This window comes from Micropterus dolomieu, linkage group LG21, assembly GCF_021292245.1.
Source record: "Micropterus dolomieu isolate WLL.071019.BEF.003 ecotype Adirondacks linkage group LG21, ASM2129224v1, whole genome shotgun sequence".
NCBI classification, from domain to species: domain Eukaryota; kingdom Metazoa; phylum Chordata; class Actinopteri; order Centrarchiformes; family Centrarchidae; genus Micropterus; species Micropterus dolomieu.
Genome location: NC_060170.1, coordinates 23,021,366 through 23,044,265, shown reverse-complemented (window position 1 = coordinate 23,044,265; position 22,900 = coordinate 23,021,366). Strand labels below are relative to the sequence as shown.

The 22,900-nt window shown below is 43.7% G+C and overlaps 1 protein-coding gene across 1 annotated transcript; it reads left to right on the top strand.

Moving 5' to 3' along the window:
* Window positions 1-22,610, top strand: gas2l1 (growth arrest-specific 2 like 1). Its single transcript, XM_046035478.1, has 5 exons — window positions 1-1,525; window positions 10,388-10,495; window positions 15,246-15,342; window positions 16,000-16,321; window positions 17,808-22,610. The coding sequence occupies exons 1-5, from the start codon at window positions 824-826 to the stop codon at window positions 19,885-19,887; spliced, it is 3,309 nt and encodes a 1,102-aa protein (XP_045891434.1). The 5' UTR covers window positions 1-823; the 3' UTR covers window positions 19,888-22,610.
* Window positions 22,611-22,900: the final 290 nt, after the last annotated feature.

The following is a 22,900-nucleotide window of genomic DNA, read 5'->3' as shown; positions in this document are numbered from 1 at the left end:
ACAGTCTCTACAGAAACGGACTAAAATAAGCTTTACAAGTATATGCCTGGCTTTTGCAGTATCCTACAATAAGGGAGATATTTTGCTTTTCACTCTGCTACATTTATTGTCAGCTGTAATAAATGAGTGCTTAGCAGATTGTTCAACAGGCAATGCTGTGTTATAAATGAAACCAGCAGTATGTGAAGTAGCTGCTATTGACAAAGAGTGTGTGCTGAGTTGGTGATCATGGGGTTAAGTTTTCCTCCTCTGCCGGGCGTTGATCCCTCATAATGGGATGTGCCACCGAGTCGCTCTGCTGGTCTAAGCTACAGCAGGTCAACATATTCAGCGCGAGAGGCGGGCCTATCTGCAGGGAAGATGAACTGTGGACTCGGCGCTGTTCTGTGGTAGTGATTTCATCGGCGGAGAGCTGAGGAGCCTCGGACAACACTTTTGGACATGGTGACACGTGGGTTTTTATGGGTGAGAGGACCCGCCGGCCACCCGTTGGATTAACCGGTCGTCGCATGTGTCCCGGACTGCTCCTCTCTCACCTCGGGGACCCGGCGATGCGCTCTTTAAAGGAAACGGGTTTCGCAGAAACATCCGGAAAACGCATCCCGGCGCCACGGCCACTCCGCATCCCGATATGCCTCTGACAACACAAAGCCTGGTTTCAGGGAGCCCCGATGAGAAACCTCACATGCAAATCGGCATGGGCGCGTCAACACGTTTATTTCGCTATATGTTTATGCGGATGAGGCTTCGGAGCGCAGATGTACAATGAGACAATCGGGATTTATCAAGTAGACTTTATTAATAGGCTACATAATCAGACAATATGGCTGATCAGAGCAACATCCAGTCCGCCGCCTCCAAGAGTATCCGGCCTTTTAAATCCAGCGAAGAATACCTGTATGCCATGAAGGAGGATCTGGCTGAATGGTTGAATACCCTGTACGACCTAGATATTACTGCGGACACCTTTATGGATGGGCTTGGGACGGGCTGTGCCCTCTGTCGGCACGCCAACAACGTGAACCGCGCCGCGCAGGACTTCCAGCTGGAGTACCCGGAGGCTGCACAGTCCATGAAGGTACCATCTAAAGATGTTGGCTTTCAGTCGCGCAACGTCGTCCCGGGCTCGTTCGTGGCGCGGGATAACGTGTCCAATTTCATCACCTGGTGCAGGCAGGAGCTCTGGATCAAGGACGTCCTCATGTTTGAGACCAACGACTTGGTGGAGAGATGCAACGAGAAGAATTTTGTTCTGTGCCTCCTTGAGGTGGCGCGACGTGGGTCCAAGTTTGGCATGTTGGCCCCCATGTTGATCCAGCTGGAGGAGGAGATCGAGGAGGAGATTCGGGACCAGGAGAGCCTGCGGATCGATGCAGGGGAGCCGGCTGAGCAAAGCCCGCCCAGCAGGTGTTTCAGTCGCAAGGAGAGCAGTCACAGTGTGGAGGATGAAGATGAACCTGAACCGGAGCCGTTCGTCTGGCAGCAGAAGAGGGTTTTATGTGACATGCGAAATTTGGATGAGTTGGTGAGTTGAAAAGATAAAAACACAAGCAGTATATATTAGTAGGCTATCCTGGTTCATAGTAGCATCCAGGTTTAACTCTGAATCACCCTAGAGAACACCATAAAACCCCCAAATGTGTCATAACTGCATCATTATTCATGTAAGTCGTCATACTATGATCATTACACTGTCTATGACGTTCATAGACGGTCATAGACGATAGAAGTAAATATCTAGTGTGTTTTGTCTGGTACTAAACAGTTTGTAGTGGGTGATAGAAGACCAATTTCTCCCAAAGTATAAAAACACAGAAATGTGTCAAAAGTGAAGCACCCATCCTGAAAGTATCATGTCGGTGCTATGAAGAAGGCAGGCCCCTACAGATTCCCTGTGGTGTGGGTGTGTGAGTAGCCTACATATATGCATAACTTTGTTTTAAGTTTTTGTTTTTTAAATTCTGGCTCACCTGAAGAGGGTCAGTTTGTGTTTGTCAGAAAAGTCACAGGTCAACTCAGTGACATTTCTCCTGCATTACCCAATAATAAATAATAATAATAACCCAATACAGCATCCTGAAGGCCAAGAAGATTCTTAATGTGTGCTATTTTTTTTTCCCTTTTGGCCATTTCCTGTCCTGTGGAATTCCAACCATTCACTTTTTTCACTTGTCCAGTTGAACTGGTTGGCCTTTGCCATGGCCTGCACACATGAGCACATAACAGAGGCAACGATCTTGTTAGGGCAGAGCTAATGAGCAGACAGGCCAGCTTGGGCTGTCAGTCGTGGGGGGGGGGGTTAATGTTTTCACTTTGATGAGAAGAACAATGTCCGTCTTTGGCACCAAGAGGTGTGAGGGACAGCAGAGGGGGAGGAGGGCAGACAGTCACACTCATGCTTGTCAGGCAGCAGAGCAGAGCGCCTCTAATGTGACATCCACAGATAGAAATAGGAGAGCGAGAGGATGTGCGCTGTTCGTATTCCAGACTGTCTGAGTCCGCACATATGACTGCGTGCTGAGGATTATAAAAGCTGACTACATTTTGGGATGGAAAGATTGCAGGAAAGCTACAAGAGTGTATATGTGTCTTTCCTTTTCTGTCATCTGACTGACACATCCATCAGCGCACACACACACACACACACACACACACACACACACACACACACTGTACACAGTCTCATCTGTCGGACATTGACATTTGACTGATTTGGGAAGTGGCATTCCCAGTCATCTGTTCCAGCCTCCCTGTCAGCCTTAGAAACCTGCTTGCATGTAAGCTGTACAGAACAGCCCACATCAGTAACATGAGGCTCTTCAAAGGAGAGACCACAGTGGCACAATGATGAGATGCCACAATATTAAAATAGTAGCCTACAGTATTATGAAGGGTACTTTACTGTGTTTCCTTACACATCCTTTCTAACGGCTGCATCTGCTTGTGGTCAGTTTGTCATTTTGAGGCCCAGACTTTGTGTGAGACACGTTACCAACAAATAGTCTCTTCATTTCCTGCACTGTAGTATTTTTTACCAGGAAACTATCAAAATGAAATCCACATTTTTCTTTAAATAGTTCGATCAATATCTGCAAATTCAGCTACCCACTCAGTTCTTGCCTCAAGGCATCAGGCTTCTCTGTCCTCTATAACATCAGTGACAAGTTTATCCTGCAGAGAACTGGAGCACTTTTCTTTGTATTTCTGTCAGATTTAGTGGCCTTGCTAGAGATTAGTGTCTTGTTATTACTGGAAACCTCATTGCTAGTAGGCATGAGTATCTAACAGGGAGGATGAGGAAGAAAGTTAAAGGGCTTAGTTTCATTGGTCCACAGCTGTGACACCAGACTGTGTGTCTGCTACCCTCTTTCATGAGAGCAGGCAGAGGCGACTCCACTGCACCATCCAAGATGGCTTGTATTTAATGGGAGGATCTGGCTCGTTTTTTAATGAATGAATATTTTTTATTTACTGATTTTTTCTCTGTGAATTTGATCTTTTTTTCATGATGTGTTCATTTTGAAGCTCCTTTTTAAAAAAATACATAATTTATTAACCTATTCATATCCAATAACATTATGGCTGAAATGTTATCAATTAATTACCAGGCCATTAACTCCCACAGAGACGTGCACAGCAGCCTCACATGTTCAAACTGAAATGCTACAAATGCTCAGCTTCCACCTAGTTATCATAGTTTCTTTACAAAAACCTTTATGTGAGCCAACAAATGTTGAGGGGGAACATCTACCTACGGTCACTGTTTGTACACGAACCCAGGATGTTGTCATTACATGTATGCGCCGCCATGATGCCTCAATCCAATTAAATCTCAAACAGAAAACGAGTGTATGCATGACCACCAAGCATTTTATACCTGTATTTATAGTAGAGTAGGTATGCAGGATCATATTTATTTATTATTCCATTATAAAAAAAGTCATATATCAAGACCAACTTTAAATTCTGGTGCACTATTTTATAGAAGTTCTGTCTTTGTTTCTTGTGCGTCTCACAGCATCTCAGTGAGATTTGTACATTTAGCAGCTGTTTATCCTTCTATGTGTTGTGTGGTAGTTGGATGATCAAACTAATCTTCTTGTTGAGTTCAACACGACAATGCAAGTGTGGTGATAATAGGATTACAGGTCATTATTCTAATGAGTGTAACAGTGTGCATACAAACAGCAGGATCATTTTAAGTATAAGTCCCTTTAAGGACATCTGGTTATTCAATATTAACAGTAAAAATGTATCACCAAGTATTGTAAGTTATGATTTGTCCTCAGTACATTCAGCTTATGTAACAGTAAAGTGACTCAGTAAACTTGTGACTCACAAACAAACATGCATTCACACCAGCTACCTGAGGATACAATAGTTATTTAATCTTAGGAAAGCTGCTGTCTGTCCAGTTAACTTTCCTGGTTACAACACACCTCCATGTAAATACTGTGTCTCCCACTGATCTGCCAATATGTACGTCATTACTCATCTCACTGTAGACAGCTTTCCAGTCTCAAGTTGAGGAAGTGACCGGCGTCTCATTTCCTTCGTCAGTTAGTCAGTAGAGTCAGTGATACTTGTGAGTCTAAATGTGCCACCTGGAAGCCTCCAGCTGGTTTACATCGCTATATGTCCACAAACATTTTATCTTTTGCATTAAGGGATTTTCTCTTCTACATAGGGATTACAAAGAATGATCTAATTCTTAGTTTTGAGATGCAAACTGACATTCATTTCATAATTGAAATTACACCTACTGACCCTTTAATGTACCATGTAATTGTTCACATGTTTACTGCATGCATAGGCATATATACAGTAACATATTTCAGCTTATGAACAAGAGACCATAGGATTGGCACAACCTTTGTCGTTGTCCTTCATCTTTCCTTCTTCTTGCTCACTAAACTGGTTCATGTGTCGTCTCACCCCAGGCTTCAACATTCAGCCCATGTTTAGTTCATATATGTGCAACCCCCCCCCCCCCCCCCCCCCCCCCCCCCCCCCCCCCCCCCCCCCCCCCCCCCCCCCCCCCCTCCTTCCCATCCCCCACCCGTCTCCTCTAGAGATGATAAAGCAAAGAGCACAACAGTATGTCTTATTGGCGGTATTGAAGAGGAGTAGACAGGCGCTGCTGTTGACAGCAAGGTAATCAAAGGCTGACATCTCAATCAAAGACTTTTGGATTGAGACACCAGCAGAGCAAAGGGGAAGGGCAATAAATAGAGGCAATGCCTGCATGGACAGCCTGATCCATTAACCTTATGGTCCAATTGGTGCATTCAGGGAATAAAAAAGGGGGCGTAGACAACAGATAGTGTGCCTAGAGTGACTTTACTGTATACTCTGTTAAACCTGACTGGAATGGATGTACTCTGGGAGGGAGAGCTACAGTAGAGAGGGAGTCAGAGTGAAAGAGAAAAGTAGGTCATCATGCTCTTCATTGGGTCACACTCATACGCTTTGCTGAGAGAGCGTGGCATCCTTCAGTGTTTCTCCCTCCTGTGTCACATGCACTCATGTTTTTAGGGCTTTCATTTTTTAAAGGTTTTATTTTTACCCTCTAGACTCTGCACAGCAACAATTCAGACCAGAACTCACTCTTCAGCCCTATTTTCCATGCAGCAGGGTGCATGTGGAAACAGCTGATTCTGCACTTTGCATATTGCCCGCTTCATACCTTCATTGCAGCGTTTGATGCATCACCTGAGGGTTTGCATGATTATCATTTAATTGGGTGTTCAGCTGAATAAGCTTTTATCTGTGTGAGTAGTCTGGATATTTTCCTCACCTGCCTGCAGCCTCCTCAAGCTGGTTTCAGGTGGAGACTGTCCTCAGTAGGACATCAATCCCTCTAATTTCTGCTGACACAAGGAGATGTGCTGAGTGTTCTTGAGCCTCATCAAAACAAACCGGCAAATGACTTAGACACTGGCCTGGTATTTAACTTCCTGCACTGGGCGATTACACTGCTATTTGACTGAAGCAGATGAACAACAGAGTTATTCACCTTGCAGTACTTGATGTCCATTAGATTGCTCTATCCTCCCACCCCCCAGTGAGCAGTTTGTCATGTGGCCAGAAGATAGGCATCGATTTTCAGAGAATGGTTTCCTTGAAGCAGTGGATGACGCCTACCTTAGAACAAGTATGATTACATTTTTCACCCTGTTCAAACACACAACACAGGTTATAGAATGGAGGCATGTTTATTATTATTGTAACTGCTAAAGGAATAGTTTGACATTTTGTGAAATATTGTTATTGGCTTTCTTGTTGGGAGTTAGATGAGAAGCTTGATATCTCTCACAGTAGATATGAAGCTACAGCCATGAGGTTAGCTTAGCATTAAGACTTGAAATGTCTAGCCTGGCTCTGGCCAAAGAACAAACAAAATCTAAAACTCACTAATTGACATGTTATATCTCAGTAAAAAAAAAGACAAAACAGTGTTTTATTAGAGTCTGGGAGCGGTACATTCCCGGAGTCTGAGTCTGAGTTTGTTCCTGGAAAATAAATAGTCTGCCACTTAACCCCCCATATGATGGCAAATATTTGTTTTCAAACAAGCTGTTTGTGTTAAAAATGGATCTGAAGATTTGCTGGTATAGGCTGGCTAAGCTAGCTGTTTACCCTTTATCCAGTCTTTGTGCTAAGCTAAGCTAACTGGCTAACTGTAAGAGTGATATCAATCTTCTAACTCTTAGCCAGGTAGAAAATACGACTATTTCCCAAAATGTTATTGCTTTAATCCATTCTTTGTTTAGATTCAATGCCAAACATATAACCATAACTTACTATATTATTCTGTTTATTGTACCTGTCAGACGTTACCAACATTCAGTGATATACCTGACCCTAGGGCATTTATCCAAGTGTTTTTCTGTCTCATCTCTAGACACCTTTCTTTTGGTCTTGCCTGTTGGACCAGCATGCTAATAATCTCTAAATACACAAGTTATCTCTGCAGTTTGTCCTCTCAGGCTACATGTCTGACATTATTATCGCGAATGTAGTCATTTGTGACCTCCCAGCACCCCCGCCTCCCAGGTTGTGAAAAGAGATCATTTTGTGCGAAGGAGGCTGTTTCATTTTTATGAGATTTTGCATGGTTGTCCAGAGAGGAGTCATTTATACGGGCTGTCAGGCCAGTTGTTTGATAGAGGATATACTCTGATATGTAGCTGTTTTCTGTGTGCGTTCACAGGCTTTAGGAATGCTTACTGTGGGTGGTGGAGCAATAATCCCAATCAAGTTTCAAAAAATCTCCCTACTGCTAAACAGGCACCCCCAGTGGCAGAGTCTTTGTGTCTATCTGATGGTGAAGTTTCTAGTCTTGACAGGAGATCCTCAAGGCAATAAGATGAGCTAAGAGAAGAGTCTTGTTGTCATTTTTTTAATTCACCTTGAAAGTTCTGTATGTGCTGTACCATATATCCTATCTTGAATATATATTTAACCCAATTTTCTTTACCTTTTGAAAGTACCATGTATTTTGTCATAAACCACCCAATGTACGTTTGTCTCTCTGGCGGCACAGATGTCAGATCCTGGAAACACCCTTGTAAATTCCTGCTCAGTGAGTTGTTGTAATGTTCAGTTTGTATAGTTGGTGTTTGGCAGTAATGATCTTTTTGCATAGCAATCACAAAAGGATCTAGTTACAGCAGGCCAGCACTCCCATGTTTAATGACTGCACTAGTACAAACTGTGTGGTCATACATTGCTTGTTGACTCACGAGGATAACTGACAAATATTCAAATGGATTTGTAGCTTCTCAGTGTACAGTAATGACATTTGGATCTCCGTCGGAAAACCTGAACCACAAAATCAGAAAACCAAAACTATATTTTGTGTCTACACATAACAACAACTAATAAATTCAAATAACAAGAAAGCAAATGTATATTAAAAGTAAAACAATATTGGCAACCCTTATACATTCCTTTGTTATGATACCATTATGTTAAGCTAGGGCATTAGTATAGCATGTTGGTCCACATTTCAAATCAGTAAAGTGTAAGGAACATCTTTATCTCTCCCCCACCCATTTCCTCTCGTCATCCCCAGGGTTTGCTCAGCTCTCCGTCTCTGCCTATATCTCCCATGAATGGCCCTTCAGATGTTTGCAGGTCAGGAAGGAAAGGAATGAGGTTGTTGACTCACACTGAGCAGATATGACTCGATCTGAGCAGTGAGGAATATGTACTGTAGATGTTCTTTACACGAAACTGCTTGGAGACAAACCCGGCTGCTCAATTCAAATGGCATGCCCTCAGCAGTCTCTTAATAATGGAAGTGGTTCTCTTTCTGTTCATGCCAAAACATCTCTGCATTCCTATCCTAAGATTGATACAGCAGATTCCCAGTATAGGGGCGTGCTGTGGATTGTTCAGTCGCTGTTCGTTTTTCTCTCTTTTCCTTCTCAAACATCTGCAGCTCTTGCTGAAAGCGTCTCTCGCGACCCACATGCATCCATAATTCATCCTTCAATTTTTTAGTAGTGTCTCAGCTCCACTTCCGCATGTTTCCTGCGTGACCTTGTGTCTCTCCTCCCCTTCCATCTCACTGTGTGTGTGTGTGTGTGATAATAGCATGTGACGGCGTGCGAGTTTTGGTTTCAGTGTGTGAGTGTACACATTGTTGACAGAGCAAAGACATGGGAAGCGCACACATTTCATGCCAGAGGTTCCACAGAATAAATATTTCAACTGTCAGTCCTGCTATTGATTAGGTTGTTATTAAAACACTTCATGGTTGGGCTATGTATCCTGCTCAGTGTTTTATCTGGGACACAGTGTGCGAGTCCTTCACCTTCCCTCTGGAGCAAAACGTATGACCTCAGCTGAACAGCATTGGGGGAGGTTTTGGTGTGAGAGAAAGGCTTTACTATAGCAAGAATGAAAAAAAAGAAGGCAAACTGTACAGTAATAAAAGGGAAGTGTAAGGCTATGTGTGTGTCTGTTGCCATAGTGATCTTTCCATTAACTCACTGGCTAGGGTTTTTCCAAGCAGGGCTCGTCCACCTACTGACTGAACGAAAGACGAAGTGGAGAGAAAGAGAGGGAGAGAGCAGATGTAGAAATGTAAGCAAAACAAAGAAAGCAAAGATAAATATAGGCCGGGTCAGCTAGTGCACAGGCTGAAAATAAAGGCTGATGGACAACAAAGCAGATGAGAGAGAAAAGAAGAAATGACAGGAGCAGGTGAGAGGGAGGGGTCGGGGGAGAAGATGAGATGCTAAGGCTTAGTACTGATTCCACCCTCTTTAATTAGCATGGGAAAGAAAGAAGGGTGCTGTTTCAAGAAAATAACAAGGTGCCTCCTTAATCTTCTGAATACCCCATAATGTAGGTGTTAAAGGCCAACCCTCTCACACACACGCAAGCCATATCCCTTCTGCCCTATACACAGCATGAAAGGTACTGTAAACAGCCAAAGGGTGGGAGCTCACAACCTGACATTTTCCTCCAACACGTCATTTGATCAATCAAATATCAATATAAGACACCCCTCCCCTTTGTAATAGCTGCCCTTGCAAGCAGAATTATGGGGCACTCATTCTTCTTTTCTTCTTGTGCTTTTCTCCGTCCACTTTACTTTCTCTCCCTCGTGGTCGACAAGTGCGCACACGCCTTTTGTCTGAGAGGGACGCCAAGGAAAACATCAAAGTTGGCCAATCCTGAGAGAGCCCAGGCCTGTGCAACACAGGCGGATCTCGCTCCACCCTGCAGTTGTGTCTGACTCCAGTTGCCTAATAAGCACCCCCAACCACAGCAAGGGCACGGGCTCTGACTCTCTCGATTCAAAACCCAGCTGGCAGCACAGGCCTGCTGACATCATCACCGGTCTGGTTTCCCAGCCCGTTCCCTCCTCAGTTTGTGATGTCACAACAAGCAACACAGTCACGTTCGTTAACAGCCGAGAGAGGGAGAGTACTCATTAGCGTGTCCACATATGTATTTGTGTTTTTGTGTTGCTTTGCGATGGTCTAAATGTTCTCGAGAGATGAGATGAGCCAGGGCTTCTTAATGTAATAAAGTAAGAGAGCAGGGCGGGGCACCCAGTAGGTGCTCAGAGGGAACGGTTGGCAGGAAGATCCTCGCACACACTCTCAACACCCTCATATCCTCAGGCAGGCCAAGACTGCTCATTCCTCACACCATAAAACAGAGTTGTTGTGTTGTTGACACAGCACTCAGGACCAGCAGCATTTTGGTTGGTTACAGATTACTGGTTACAGATATATGACTAAACATGAGCTCATGTTTGAGCACTGACCTGACGAACAGGAAGGGATCACTGTGAGCTTCCTCACGGATTGTGTGTGTCATGTTTTTCTGCTGTGGGTGTTGAACTGCTCTGTTTTGTTCTCCTCAGGTGCGTGAGATCCTGGGCCGGTGTTCCTGTCCAGCTCAGTTTCCCATGATTAAGGTGTCGGAGGGGAAGTACAAAGTGGGAGACTCCAGTGCATTGATCTTCATAAGGGTAGGCCCGCGCCACAATACACAGAGCTATCTGTCACTGTGGACAATGAGACATGTCTTTGTGTCTGAGTTTTTGGGATTAAGGTACACAGATAAACAGTAAAAAATAATTGTGCATCATATTGTCAATGAAAATGTTGCATTCAGGATGTTTTGATCACCTGCATGGTGGCTTTGAATGTGGCATAAATAATTGCAGATTAAAGAATAAAGGTTTCTGCACACTGTTAGGTAACTTGCACTTAATGGATAACTCTAGTTTATTCCAACTTGGGTCTTATTTGAGTATTTCTTTCCGCCATTCCTATCGGTAATTGTAACATTATACTAACCATGTAAATTGCTGAGGTCTGGGAACAAGGAATCATCACAACAAACAAGTAAGATAGGGCAAGAAAGACAACTATCAGACAGGTTTTAAACAAACCCACTAAGTTGGTTTGAAAGAAAGAAAAATTATTGGTACAATTATTAACTTTCTGTGGTAAACATCCTTCACAGTTTACAGAGCTCCTGGTTTAACTTTGACAAAAAAAAATCCCACCCACTGCGATTTTGCTCAAAATTTTACCACCTTTGTGTTTGAATCATTGTCATGTGCATTGTCATCTTTTTCTGCATATTATTGTTATTAATGTATTCGCATGAGCATCTTGGTGGTTACCTGGTGTTATGAGGGATTCTTACCAACATTTCTGGTGTTTTCACTTTCAATTTTACTTACAGATAAAGCGGTTTATCTGAATAAACAGTCTAATTTATCTGACCACTTGTGTTTATAGAAACGGCTGCCAAAACTACAAGAAAAGTCGACCTAAGTCGTAATAAATTATCCTTTCAGTCAGTTTTACACTACATGTTTAGCTGGATATATATAAGCTACTTTGGCACATAGCACAGAACAGAAGACAGTGAGGCCGGCAGTAATTGCATGGAACCATACGGTGCTGGCATATGGCATCATATGTTGCTTCAAGGACAATAAGGCTATGTAGCAACAGATAAACCACTCTCTCCCGTGTGAGTGTTTACAAGCTGCCTTCATCTGGCCCACTCCCAGAACTGTACTTTTTTCCACCGAGACACAATTAGAGCTTTAGGTCATTTCCTGAGTCGGCCCTTATCTTGGCTGTGGCCTGTTTCTGCTGGACTTTTTGTCTCAGTTTCAGTTTAAGAGCTTTAGCCACACCAGGCCTCACAGGACTGGGCAGGAAGGCTGGTGGATACCAAGGATTGATTTGGTCTCACTTACCTAAAATGTACACCGACCAGGTTAATGGTGTCTTTGGATGGCATTCCAAGTTGTATTAATTTACATTATAGGTCTATGTGACGGTCAGTAATGTCAATATTTCTTCACTGTGAGCGGCACCACTTGGTCCAGACAGGGACATGTGATATACACTTTTTGGCACACCCCTGTCTGGGAATGAACTTTTTCTACGTTCATGGTGGGCTGTACATTTATGCAAGAGGCTACGTCTTCAAATGTATCGTGTTTTGAATTTACCAACTGTAATGGGCTGAATAAAATTATGGGATTGCGAAGATGAGTTGAATTTTATATTTGACTTTTTTAAAAAGCGAGACCTGTCCCTTACTTTGGACCGTTCACTTGTAGAAAAAAAATGCCCTCCACTTAATAGTGTAAAATATTGTACTGGGTTGGTACAAAAAGAATTAAAGTTTAAATTTTAAACTTATAACATGACTTACAGTAACAGAGTGATCATTTTCACACTAGTGTGTAGCCACCAATGCATACATTAGAAGTGGAATCAATTTCCAAATTTATGAAAACATAACTAAAGGGTTAATATTCCAGCCACTCTCTGTTGTCCAGGACTTTACAAAAGGCCAACTTTATATGACACAATTAACACAATTATTTCTATTGTATGTGATAAATGAAGTCCTGAAACAGAGACAGGATTGTTCTCATTTACTGTGTGTGTCATAAACACACTTTTGTGATACATTATACATCAATCCTGCAAGGGAGGGCTGAAGTGTAAATTTAGGGGGAGAGAAAATTAAGACCCTTTGCTGCTCTCCCCCCTAAAAATTAGACCTCCCTCCCTTCAGCAAAAATAAAAATACACAACCCTCCCCCTTTTCTGACCTTTCCTCCCTCCTGATCATTTTCTTACAGTCCCTAAGATGTAGTGTGAAGTCTGTGGTCTATGGATGCTCATGTCCACCTGCTGGAACAGCTATTTTAATATGACAGGCATATTTAAATGTGCCTGTTTGCAACGTGTGTGAGCCATGTCAGATTATCCCTTGTCAGCCACTGTCTCCGCCCACTCCTGATTCCTCACAGGGGATGACAGTGATTATGCATATGCCCAAGCAGCTACAAGTGCGGCCAACACACTTCCCTTGTTCTTCAGAGGGGAGGAAGCAAGCAGCCGCTTTGAAAGACAACAAACCCCTATTCATCTGACAAAGCTCTGACAAGGATCTCGTGCTGAACGAGGGGATGGAGTGGAGAAAGCAGCATATGAACACATGGGGGGAGTTAATAAGGCATCCTTGTCCCCGGGGAGGTCGCTCCCTAGAGGGTGGAGATGCCTTCAGTCATGGGCCACAACAGCTGAAATGAACCATGGGCTTAATTTTTTAACTCACTTGAAAGACATAACAAGAAATTGGTTCAACACACCCCCACAACGATGACAAGAAGACTCTCTATACGCTGTTGCCATAGAAACAGAGACCGGTGAAGACTGTGATACCCCTTCAGTGGTTGGGAAATCAGGCAGCTAAGCCACAGATCTGAAGTGGCACATGGTCCCAAAACATCTATTTAGCCTCAGCACACTCCTCAGTATTGCTGCAGCATTATCTTTAAAATATGTAATGCACAATAAGCTTGCTGGATATGGTGTTTGTATTGCAATTTTGATCATTTACCTTCTGATTGTGCTGCAAGTTTAGACCCACAAATAAGTAGGATGTGTTAGCTGTATGGTGTATCACTGATCTGCTGTTGTTTTTTTGTCACCTTTGTGAACAATGTTTAAAATATACAACGCTTTCTTCTGTCTCTGTGATCGCATTCTGTTGTTACATGACTACAAGACTATGAAGAAAGTAATTTTATGAGCTGACAGTCTGGAAATTAGTACTGTACAATTAGCATTTTAAGACCCTCAGTAACTCTCTTTATAGTCATGCAATTATCCCTCTCGAGTTACACAAAGATATTTGTTTATTTGGATTCCCAGTAGCTGTTACCACCATGACGGCTACTCCTCCTCCACAGTTTAAAAACAATACCAGATTTATTATATAGAGATATGGAGCCGTCTAAATAAATCACAACAACACCTCTATTATAGTGTACTGTACACTGTGCAAAAACTAAAATAGGTCATCACAAAGAGAGTCAGATTTGACAGCAGATCTATTATGTAAACTGCTAAGACAAAGCAAAAGTATGTCTGTTGTGTTGAAAAAGGTCTATTCCTCCTGTTCCTGTTACAGCGTCATACCTCTACAGTATGTGGATCTCTCTTTGTGGATCTTTGTGATCTTTTGTGATGTGTATGTTTATACCAGGGGTGATGAAAATATGATATGAAACTCGTGCAGCCTGGCTTCTTACTGCTGGCGCATGATGGTCACACAGCATCACACAAACAGTAAACCTGTTACTGACATAAGGCCAGAGCAGTGGAGAGTAAGCAGTTTATACTCTCAGGTCTGATAGAGATAAGCAGATCAGCTGTTTTGAAGGATTTGATGTAGTAGCGGAGCAAGGCAGATGAAAAGACTTGTAGTGGATTGGCCGGGGTTGTGTTAGAGAGAAGGTGGGGTCAGACTTTGGTTCACATGCCATGTCTGTGGCCTCGCTCTGACCATGGTCAAGGGGCTGGTAATGAGGCGCTGTGCCACGTGTGATTTGGAGGAAATAAACTCTGTGCCAGCCCACACAGATGCACCATTATGGCTTTGCCCTGCCTGCCCTCTGAGACACGGGTACAACCTTTAAAACATGTGGCTGGCAGACACTGTTACACAACCCAAGGCAGGGGGATGCATCCACGGGGCTCTCGCATCAGTCAAATTGTGTTGCTTCAGTGAAGGCAGCTTCTGCCTGGAGGGAGTGAGGCTCTTTGGTCTGATCTTGTGGCTGTGTGTGCCTCAAAGAGCAGAGGAGAGTAGGAAGTGACATATCCACCAACCCCCCTCTGTTATGGCTGTCCAGGCCCCTTCTCCTGTCTACTCCTCTCCTCGATAACTGAAATCTCAGCTGAGGAGCAGGGAGGACAGCAGGGGGGTGAGTTGTTACCATGCTAATTCACCCTGCTAACCCTCTGAAAACACGGTGAAGCCAGCTGAGAGGCAAGAGAGAGAGGGAGAGAGAGAGGGAGAGAGAGATAAAAAAAATGTGTCTTTCACAGCACTTAGGCTGTTTATTGTGCTGCCATACTCTGTCTAATTGTGAGTTGGCATGGCAATGAACAGCCCTCATAATGGCAGCATCTGGGGGTGATGGGGGAGAAAGAGGAGGTGTGGGGGAGGGAGAGGCAGGAGCATAGGCAGGGGTGCATCTAGATGTTATGTAACACTGGAGGCCTGGCCAGCCTTCAGCAAGCTGCCCCACTTGTGGAATTTGCATATCTACTGACTTGTGCAGTGTGTGTGGTATTGCAGTAAAGGTTTAATCATTTCAGTAGTGCATGAATGTGTATGTTACTTTCTGCTCATCTATTCAAGCTTGCTTTTGTCTCTTCCTCCCTCAGGTCCTTCGTACTCATGTGATGGTGCGTGTTGGAGGGGGCTGGGATACATTGGAGCACTATTTGGACAAGCATGACCCATGTCGCTGTGCTGCTTTTGGTGAGGTCACTTCCTATTCCCCTCCCTCACTCCATAATTCCTCTACTGGTAACTGATTCCACAAATCATCTGTGTAACAACATTTTTATATACAGTCTATGGTAGCAACTCATCTCAACACAAAACCTTTTTTGGTCGCACCTGTCCTAACCATTCAATTGTTTGCACTCCCCTTGATGAGAAGCACAAGTGATACATGCCCATAACTATGTTGGGTGAGACCCTCCTTATCCGTGGGTCCAAACTGCTGCTGAAGTGGTGATGTCAAGGGCCAAGCGTCTGGCCTGGACAGCTGACACTAGCTGAAATCATAATTGCTGTTACATTTCTAACCACAAGAGAGACCATTTTGGGGATCATAGAGTATTAAGTGAATACAGAAATAGGCGTGTTCTCCCTAAATGGTTGGATCATCAGCATTTGTCTGGTCGGCTAGTACTGTTACTTTCACAAGTAAGGGCCCATCTCTCTGGCTCAGGGAAGCATTACAATATGTTATCTACTGCTGCTATCTAAGAGTTTGATGACATAGATGTGGTTAGGTATGATATATTTCTGCATCTCTAAATGCCTCATATCCCTGGTGGTTGTGCAGGCTATCTAACAATGCTGGTTAGAGGTCTGTCTTAAACACTTGTTATCGATCTGTCTCCCCAGCCCACCGCTACCACCAGGCTAAAGCCAGTGGCCAAGGTCAGGGAGCCCATAGCAAGTCCTCGAGTGCCCACTCCTCCCGCTCCACTAGCCCAGGTCCACACTGGCGAAATGATGGCATCGCACCTTACAAACCTCCTGACAGGCGCTCGCTGGAGCCTCCCCCTGCTCCATGTTCCGTCTCCTCCTCCTCCTCTTCCTCCACACGGCCCGGCCGCTCTCAGAACCCTTCTGGTTCCATGGAGCTCGACTCCGGTGCAGCACGTACTCTAGTCCCACGGCCGCCACGAGACCGCTCAGAACCCCGCCACTTAAATCCTCTCAGGTGAGTGTGTGTGTGTCTACGCAAGTGTGCGGATAAGTGTTGGGATAAGTGTGTTACGGTGATAAGAAATTAATCTCTCTCAAGTAGCCTGGCAGGCATCACTCTGCTTTTGATACTTGCTCTTTTGTGACCCACAGACAAGCACGCAGACAGAAAGACACACAAAGAACTGGGAATATACACAACAAATACACATACCCCCACACCACAGATTAGACCAGAGCAGATTTGTCTAATCTCAGGTGACATTGGTCAGATAAATCTCTCACACAACCACACTACAGCACCTCCTAGTGGCTACACGGTAGACACCAAGCTTATTCACAACACTCTCCTTTTTCCACACTCTTCTCTCTTCTACTCTCATTGAGTTAATTAGACCATCGACTGCCTAAAAATGGCTGTGATTCTGCGAGCTGTTGCTTAAGTCTTTCTTCTCCTGCCATGGCAAACAGATGGTCTGAATTAGTATGAAGCCAGTGACAAATGAAACCACACATCAGTTTGATATGCGTCTGAAGTGGAATATCAGTGATAAAGTAGTGAACAGGTTGGTGGCATCAGAGCCAGAGTATTGGCATCTTAAGGCCGTTATATGTGGCGCTTTCTATGGGCAATAGAGACAATAAGATCCGCTTATGCTCTGTGAAAAGGTTTAGTTGGGCATGTACCTTCCCAAGCGTGAAGGCTCCATTGTTTAACACAATTTGTCGCTAAATGGTATTTACTTTGGCTTCTAGCCAATGTGTGGCTCATTTCTGTACTGAGCGATTGCTCAGACCAGACGTCAAGGCAACAGCTCATTGGAATTAACCCTGTGTGGGTGGGGCTTCCCCTTTCAAGTGCGCCAGACTAGATAAAGACTAATCTGACAACCATCCCTAGACAACTGGTCACAGCTAACTGGGGAAGTAGGTCAACAGGTGGTCTTCACGCAGGCAAATTACCATGCCTGAATATTTACAAATCTAATTTCTGAGGATAACTTTAGTCTAGTGTAATAAAACACCAATTAAAGGCAAAACCTGGAGAGTTGCTGTCATTCCTAAATTGATTGACGGGTCATTTAATGCATTGACTCTAATACAACAACTTAAATACACTGTTTTCTGATGCTTTCAACGTTTTAGTTACAGCAGAAATATTTGTTAAACCTCGGGCCTGTCATGATAAGTTGAAAAACAGACCAAATGCTATTTTCTTACCTGCATAAAAAAGTATATATATGTTAGATTTCAGGTGTAATCTTCATAGTCAAACAAATTATCTCTGTACTCATCAAATCTATCAAGGTTTTTTCTTCCTGTAAGGGAGTTCACTCCAGGAGCTGATACAGTTAAACCTAATGCTACTGGTGTTTCACAGTGGAGAGGTGTCTGGTTGAGAAATGGCAGTGCTATGTCTTGGGTTAGAAAATCTACAAGACAAATTGATAGTGATATAATTATAAAAATGAATTACTCTTTGTCTCCTCCCTACATTGTAGGAATAAGGAGACAAAGTTGCCAGTGACAAGACGTTTGTCTGGAGACAGTGACTCCTCTACAGCCTCCTCTAAGGGTGGAGGAGGAGGAGGAGGAGGAGGGGGAGGGGGACGGTACTCTCTTGGAGGTGGCTCACGGCGCTCTGGTGATGAGGTAGTCCTGCTTGTCAATCGCAAGGAGGGGAAGCATATGATTGAGAGGCCTGGAGCTGGAAATCAGACCCCATCCCTGCGCCCCTCACTGCCCCGTGCACGCAGCCAGTCTCGGGAACGTCCTGCACTCGCTCCAATACTGAAACCCAACCCACCGCAAGGATCCTCTGATGGATATCGCACAGAAAGGGGCCGCTCTCTTGGAAACGAGGGCCCGAGGAGGCTCCACGCGCCACGTTCCCACAGCCAGAGTAAGTTACAGAGCCGTACGTGGTCAAGTGATGCAAGCCCGGGACCCGCTTCCTGCTACAGAGACCCTCAGCCCCCACCCCCAGACAGACGAGATGACCTTAGGGCCAAACAAGTGCCCCCATCTTCTCCTAGATTAGGTGTTGGGTTCACCAAGAGGCAGTCCTCCTCATGCTCTAACTCCCCTGTAAAAGGGGTCCAGAACAACAACAGCAGCCCCAGCAAGAAGACTATAACTACTCCCAGACCTCCTGCCCCTCGCTCACCCTCCATTGGAAAAGGCAGACTACTGCCACCAGTCACCTCAGGAGGTCGACGTTCACCGCACTCATCTCCCCGTAACTCTCACCAACATGCTGCCCGCTCCCCACGGACGTTACAGGGCCCTCGCTCTGCTGGGCGAGGCCACCATCGGAACTGGTCTGGCCTGGAGCGCCAGGAGCCCGAGGAGGAAGGACTGGGCCTTGGCTTCCAGATGCTGCCAACGCTAGACCCCCAGAGGGAACAGGACCTGTATCGCAGCTTTGAGGCTGAATTTCTAGCCAACACGCAGCAGGTCAGAGGAGTTTCTAGTAGAGCCCCAGGAGGAGTGACCGTACAGGGAGCTGGGACACATTCAGTGCCAGCACTCACTGATCCTAATGTCACTGACTCTGCCTATTCCTCTTCTAACTCCTCCACCTCCTCCCTGAATGTGGGGGCAAAGATAGGAACTCTGCCTGACCTCAGGGAATCCAAGAGAACTAATCCCCGTCACTTCCCACTGGACGACCCAATAAATTTACTTTATGGACACAATTTTGGAGGACCACACAACTTTGGTCAAGGAGAGCCTGAACACTGGGGGGAGCGTGGAGGGGGTCTCAAGAAGCTCCCAGCCATCTCTAGCTCCATAGAGGAGAGAGAGCTTCCATCTTCCCTGCCTGGTCTTGGAGACACAGAGTCAGACAGATTAATGAATCAGGTCCTGTCACAACCTTCTTTCCACTGTAGGAATATGAATGGTGACCATGTAGGTTTTCCTCCTACAGGGGGGGTGACAGGTCAGCAGGGTCAGCTTGGCTGGGGCACAGGGCCTGAAGGAGATGTTCCTCTGGAGAACCACCAGCCAAACTTACCTTATGACCTAGAAAATGGTGAGGGCAGTGATGACCTCCCGCCCCCAGAGGCTTGTCCGTCACCTGTGCCCCTTCCCCCCTCTGAGGACTGCTCCTTCCAGGATTCCTCCAGTGAAAACTCTTCCATGTGCTTCAGCCTGAGCGAATCCCGCTCTGAATCCCCCCCACCTTCTTCACTGCTGGCCAACGGGGACGGCGATGGAGAAGTGCAGCAGACTAAGAAAGGGCAAAAGAAGTCAGACAGGGTAGCCCCTATCTCAAAGCACAAACTGAGAGGCAGGATCAGGCCTCGCATTGACAACAGGCCAGAAAACAGTCCCTCGCGGATCCCCACCCCAGTCAGCTACAGAGATCTACAGGCTCACGACACACTTTCCCCATGCCACACCCCACCACTGTCGCCTCAGAGCTCACACTCTACTGGTCGTCCAGCCACATGCAAGAGCCTGCACCAGGCCTTCGCAGATATGATCCATCCTCAACCACGTTCCCCAGCGATGGGAAACAAAGAATGCTCCTACCCTGGACAGTCAGGGAGCCTGGACACTGAAGCTTGGATGTAGCACAAATGACACATGGGGTTGTTTTCATAAACTTTGACTACTGTGTAAAAAAAGACTTAAGACTGGGCTATAGACTGTTTTCATTGCATGTCTAACACTCCTTCTTTTTCACTTAGTTTCTCCCCTGAATAACTGCAGGGGGTCCACATTGCTTTTATTTTGCACTCAAGCCAAATTATTTATTACCAAAGGAATGGTCTTTAATATTACTTTAACTGTAATGTTTAATGTGTGCATGGGGATGCTTTTGCCAATCATAAGACACTTGATACAGAGAGATAGAGAGAGAGAGAGCATATGTGCTGCCATGTTCCCCTCTGAGGGACATGGTAAAATGCCAGGGGTTTCAAGCTACAACTCTATAAACAAGCATTAACAATAAACCTTTAGTCAGATGGATCGGCTCCATCTTGTGGTTTGCCACAGCATCTCTGCTTGCCTTGATAGTCAAAATACTGGTATGACTGTGATATTTTCAGTCCTTCCACATTAGTGGTCTTCATATATGACTCATTATACTCATATTCACAATATACTAATAGGTAACATTGACAGAAGTACCCCCATCATTCTTCTGACTTTATGAACACTACATGCACTACCAATCTCTGTACAGTTGTCTGCTGTTATTAATGTCTGATGTCACCTTTTCACAACAGTTGATGTAGTCAAGATAGATAATATTTGTTTTTAAATGCTTTATGTGTTACAGGTTTTCAAGCTTATGTTTAATGCAGTAAAACATTTCAGTTATATTTCAACTTTTAAGTGGATTACATGTAAAAATATGAGGAGCAGTGAAGGTTGTATCACCTTGTGTCATTGTCACTGAAACAGAAATGTTGAGAGCTCTTCCTCTGACCAAACTGTACTCTGGAATACAGTGCTACATATATACATGTGCAAAAGTCAAATTCTTTGGAGAATGAATGCGTAAATACATGTTGATGTGCTCACTATGAGATGTGGGTATTTTGAATATAAAAAGGATATACAGTTTAATGTACATATTCACGGTAATCAGTTCTGTGCTGCCTTAGCTATGCAATGTTGGTATTGGAAATGCCTTGACAATTCCCTTTGCCTTAAAATTTATTCGCAGGTTAGTTTTTGAATGTTTTTGCTCAACATCACTTTTTGGTAACACTACATTGCCATCATTAACTGTTTTATGATAATAGAAATTGGAGAGTTTGAGTATGAATGTGGAAAGTATAAATTATACTTGATGTAAGTGTACTATTCATGATAAAGATATGTAATTTATTGTCTCTGAATTCTATTAGTTGTTTTGAAACACAAGAAGCCGGTTAACCTACTTAACAGATGGATTTCAAAGACATGGCACAATCTATGGTGACATCTAGTGGCTAAAGAAAGACATGTTTTATTAACAGTAAAAACAGATATTGTTTTCCTGACAATGTGTCCTTTCTTCCATACATGTGGAATAACATATTCTAGTGCAGAGCCGATAATAATAATATGGTATTATGAGGTGAAGTTTGATGGATGGAGAATTATTTTGACTTGTCTACATGTGTGCAACAGTGCATGAATAATAGATACTGTAATTGGATATTAGGGTTCTCTTGTGAAGCTCTTGCACAGTTGTCAGGTGTTAGGGAGGCCAGAGCCCAGCTACAGTACTTCTGTTTTTGGTATTTAACCTGTGTAGACTTTGTAAAATAGATTTTGAAAGTGGGAATTGTTGTGTCAGTGCTATGCAGAAACCTCATAACCTCCAAAAACATCTGCCAATGAAGAGAATTTGGTGGACATGTGTTGTTGATATGTTTACAATGGGTTTGATCAATCTCTCCTACAGAGACTGTGTGTAAACAGAAAAGAAAGACACAACATTTGTGAATAACCTCTTTTTTCATGGCACTGACACAGTGAATAGGGTTGAAAAAATAGAACTGTATGAGAATATGTACAGAGTTGGAGTGATGTTGGTCTAATTTATTTATTTATGAAATGTAAGTCTCATTGGGCTCAAGTGACATCTGTGTCCCAGGTAAGTGAGCTGTAAGTGTTTAGAAAAGTCCAAATGAGTTGGGGCCCAACATGTAGAAGGATATTGCATTTTGAATACACTATAAAGATACATAATCTGTTAGAAATGTTGCCAGTTTGAAAACTGGCACAGACAGACAAAACATATTTGGGCTGTTTTGCAATATTCAGAGATAAAGTAATTTGATTTTATGCTTACCCTCACTGCTACAAATCATTTATGATGTGTCAGTATTGTTAGAGCTGCATTGATCCAATATGCAGCTGGTTATCAGTTTCCCCTGTATAAACAGATTTTTTTTTTTACATGTATGCTAATTTAAATTTGGTTATTTGAAGACATTTGCATTTTGATCAACTGGTGTTTAAAATCTACCAGTTATGTCAACTGTGACTTCATACAAACATGCCATTACATTTGGTCACAAAAAGTGTGATTGTTGTTATATGACATAATCTGTTCTTTGTCCTGCACAACTTTCATGAAACTCTCTCTCCCTCTCTCTATCCTTAATCAGCGAAATCTGAATGTTCATGATCAGACAATTTCTTGTTTGCTAATGTTATTTTCACTAAAACTTCAGTTAAATGTACAGATTGCTTGACATTGTGGAGTCTGTATGTATGAAATAGCAATACTTTCAACGTTTCACTGTTTTTGAAGCTGTCAAGTTCTTGTAATAAATATTTTCCTCTGAAGTTAATGAATTATCTGTTATCAGTCTGTTGGTCACATCTTTGTGCAGTACAGATTGGGTTTAGGTTGTAGGGGAAGGCCTGCAGCGCCTGCTTGAGAACTGCCAAAATGTGAAGGTGGATAAATACAATATTGTTCTTCAAATGAGTGATTTAATAACTGTTTGTACTTCAAACAAAATGTCTTTGTTACATGGTGTAAAACAATGTGTAATGATCATATTTGTCCAGCTCAATGATACCTGATGATCTCTTGGTGGAGATTTTGCACGCTGAAGTTTGCAACAAAACTGAATGC

Coding starts and splice junctions, on each gene's coding strand:
- gas2l1 (XM_046035478.1), top strand. CDS start 824: ATGGCTGATCAGAGCAACATCCAGTCCGCCGCCTCCAAGAGTATCCGG. Junction 1,526..10,387: donor TGCGAAATTTGGATGAGTTG/GTGAGTTGAAAA, acceptor TGTTCTCCTCAG/GTGCGTGAGATCCTGGGCCG. Junction 16,322..17,807: donor CGCCACTTAAATCCTCTCAG/GTGAGTGTGTGT, acceptor CCTACATTGTAG/GAATAAGGAGACAAAGTTGC.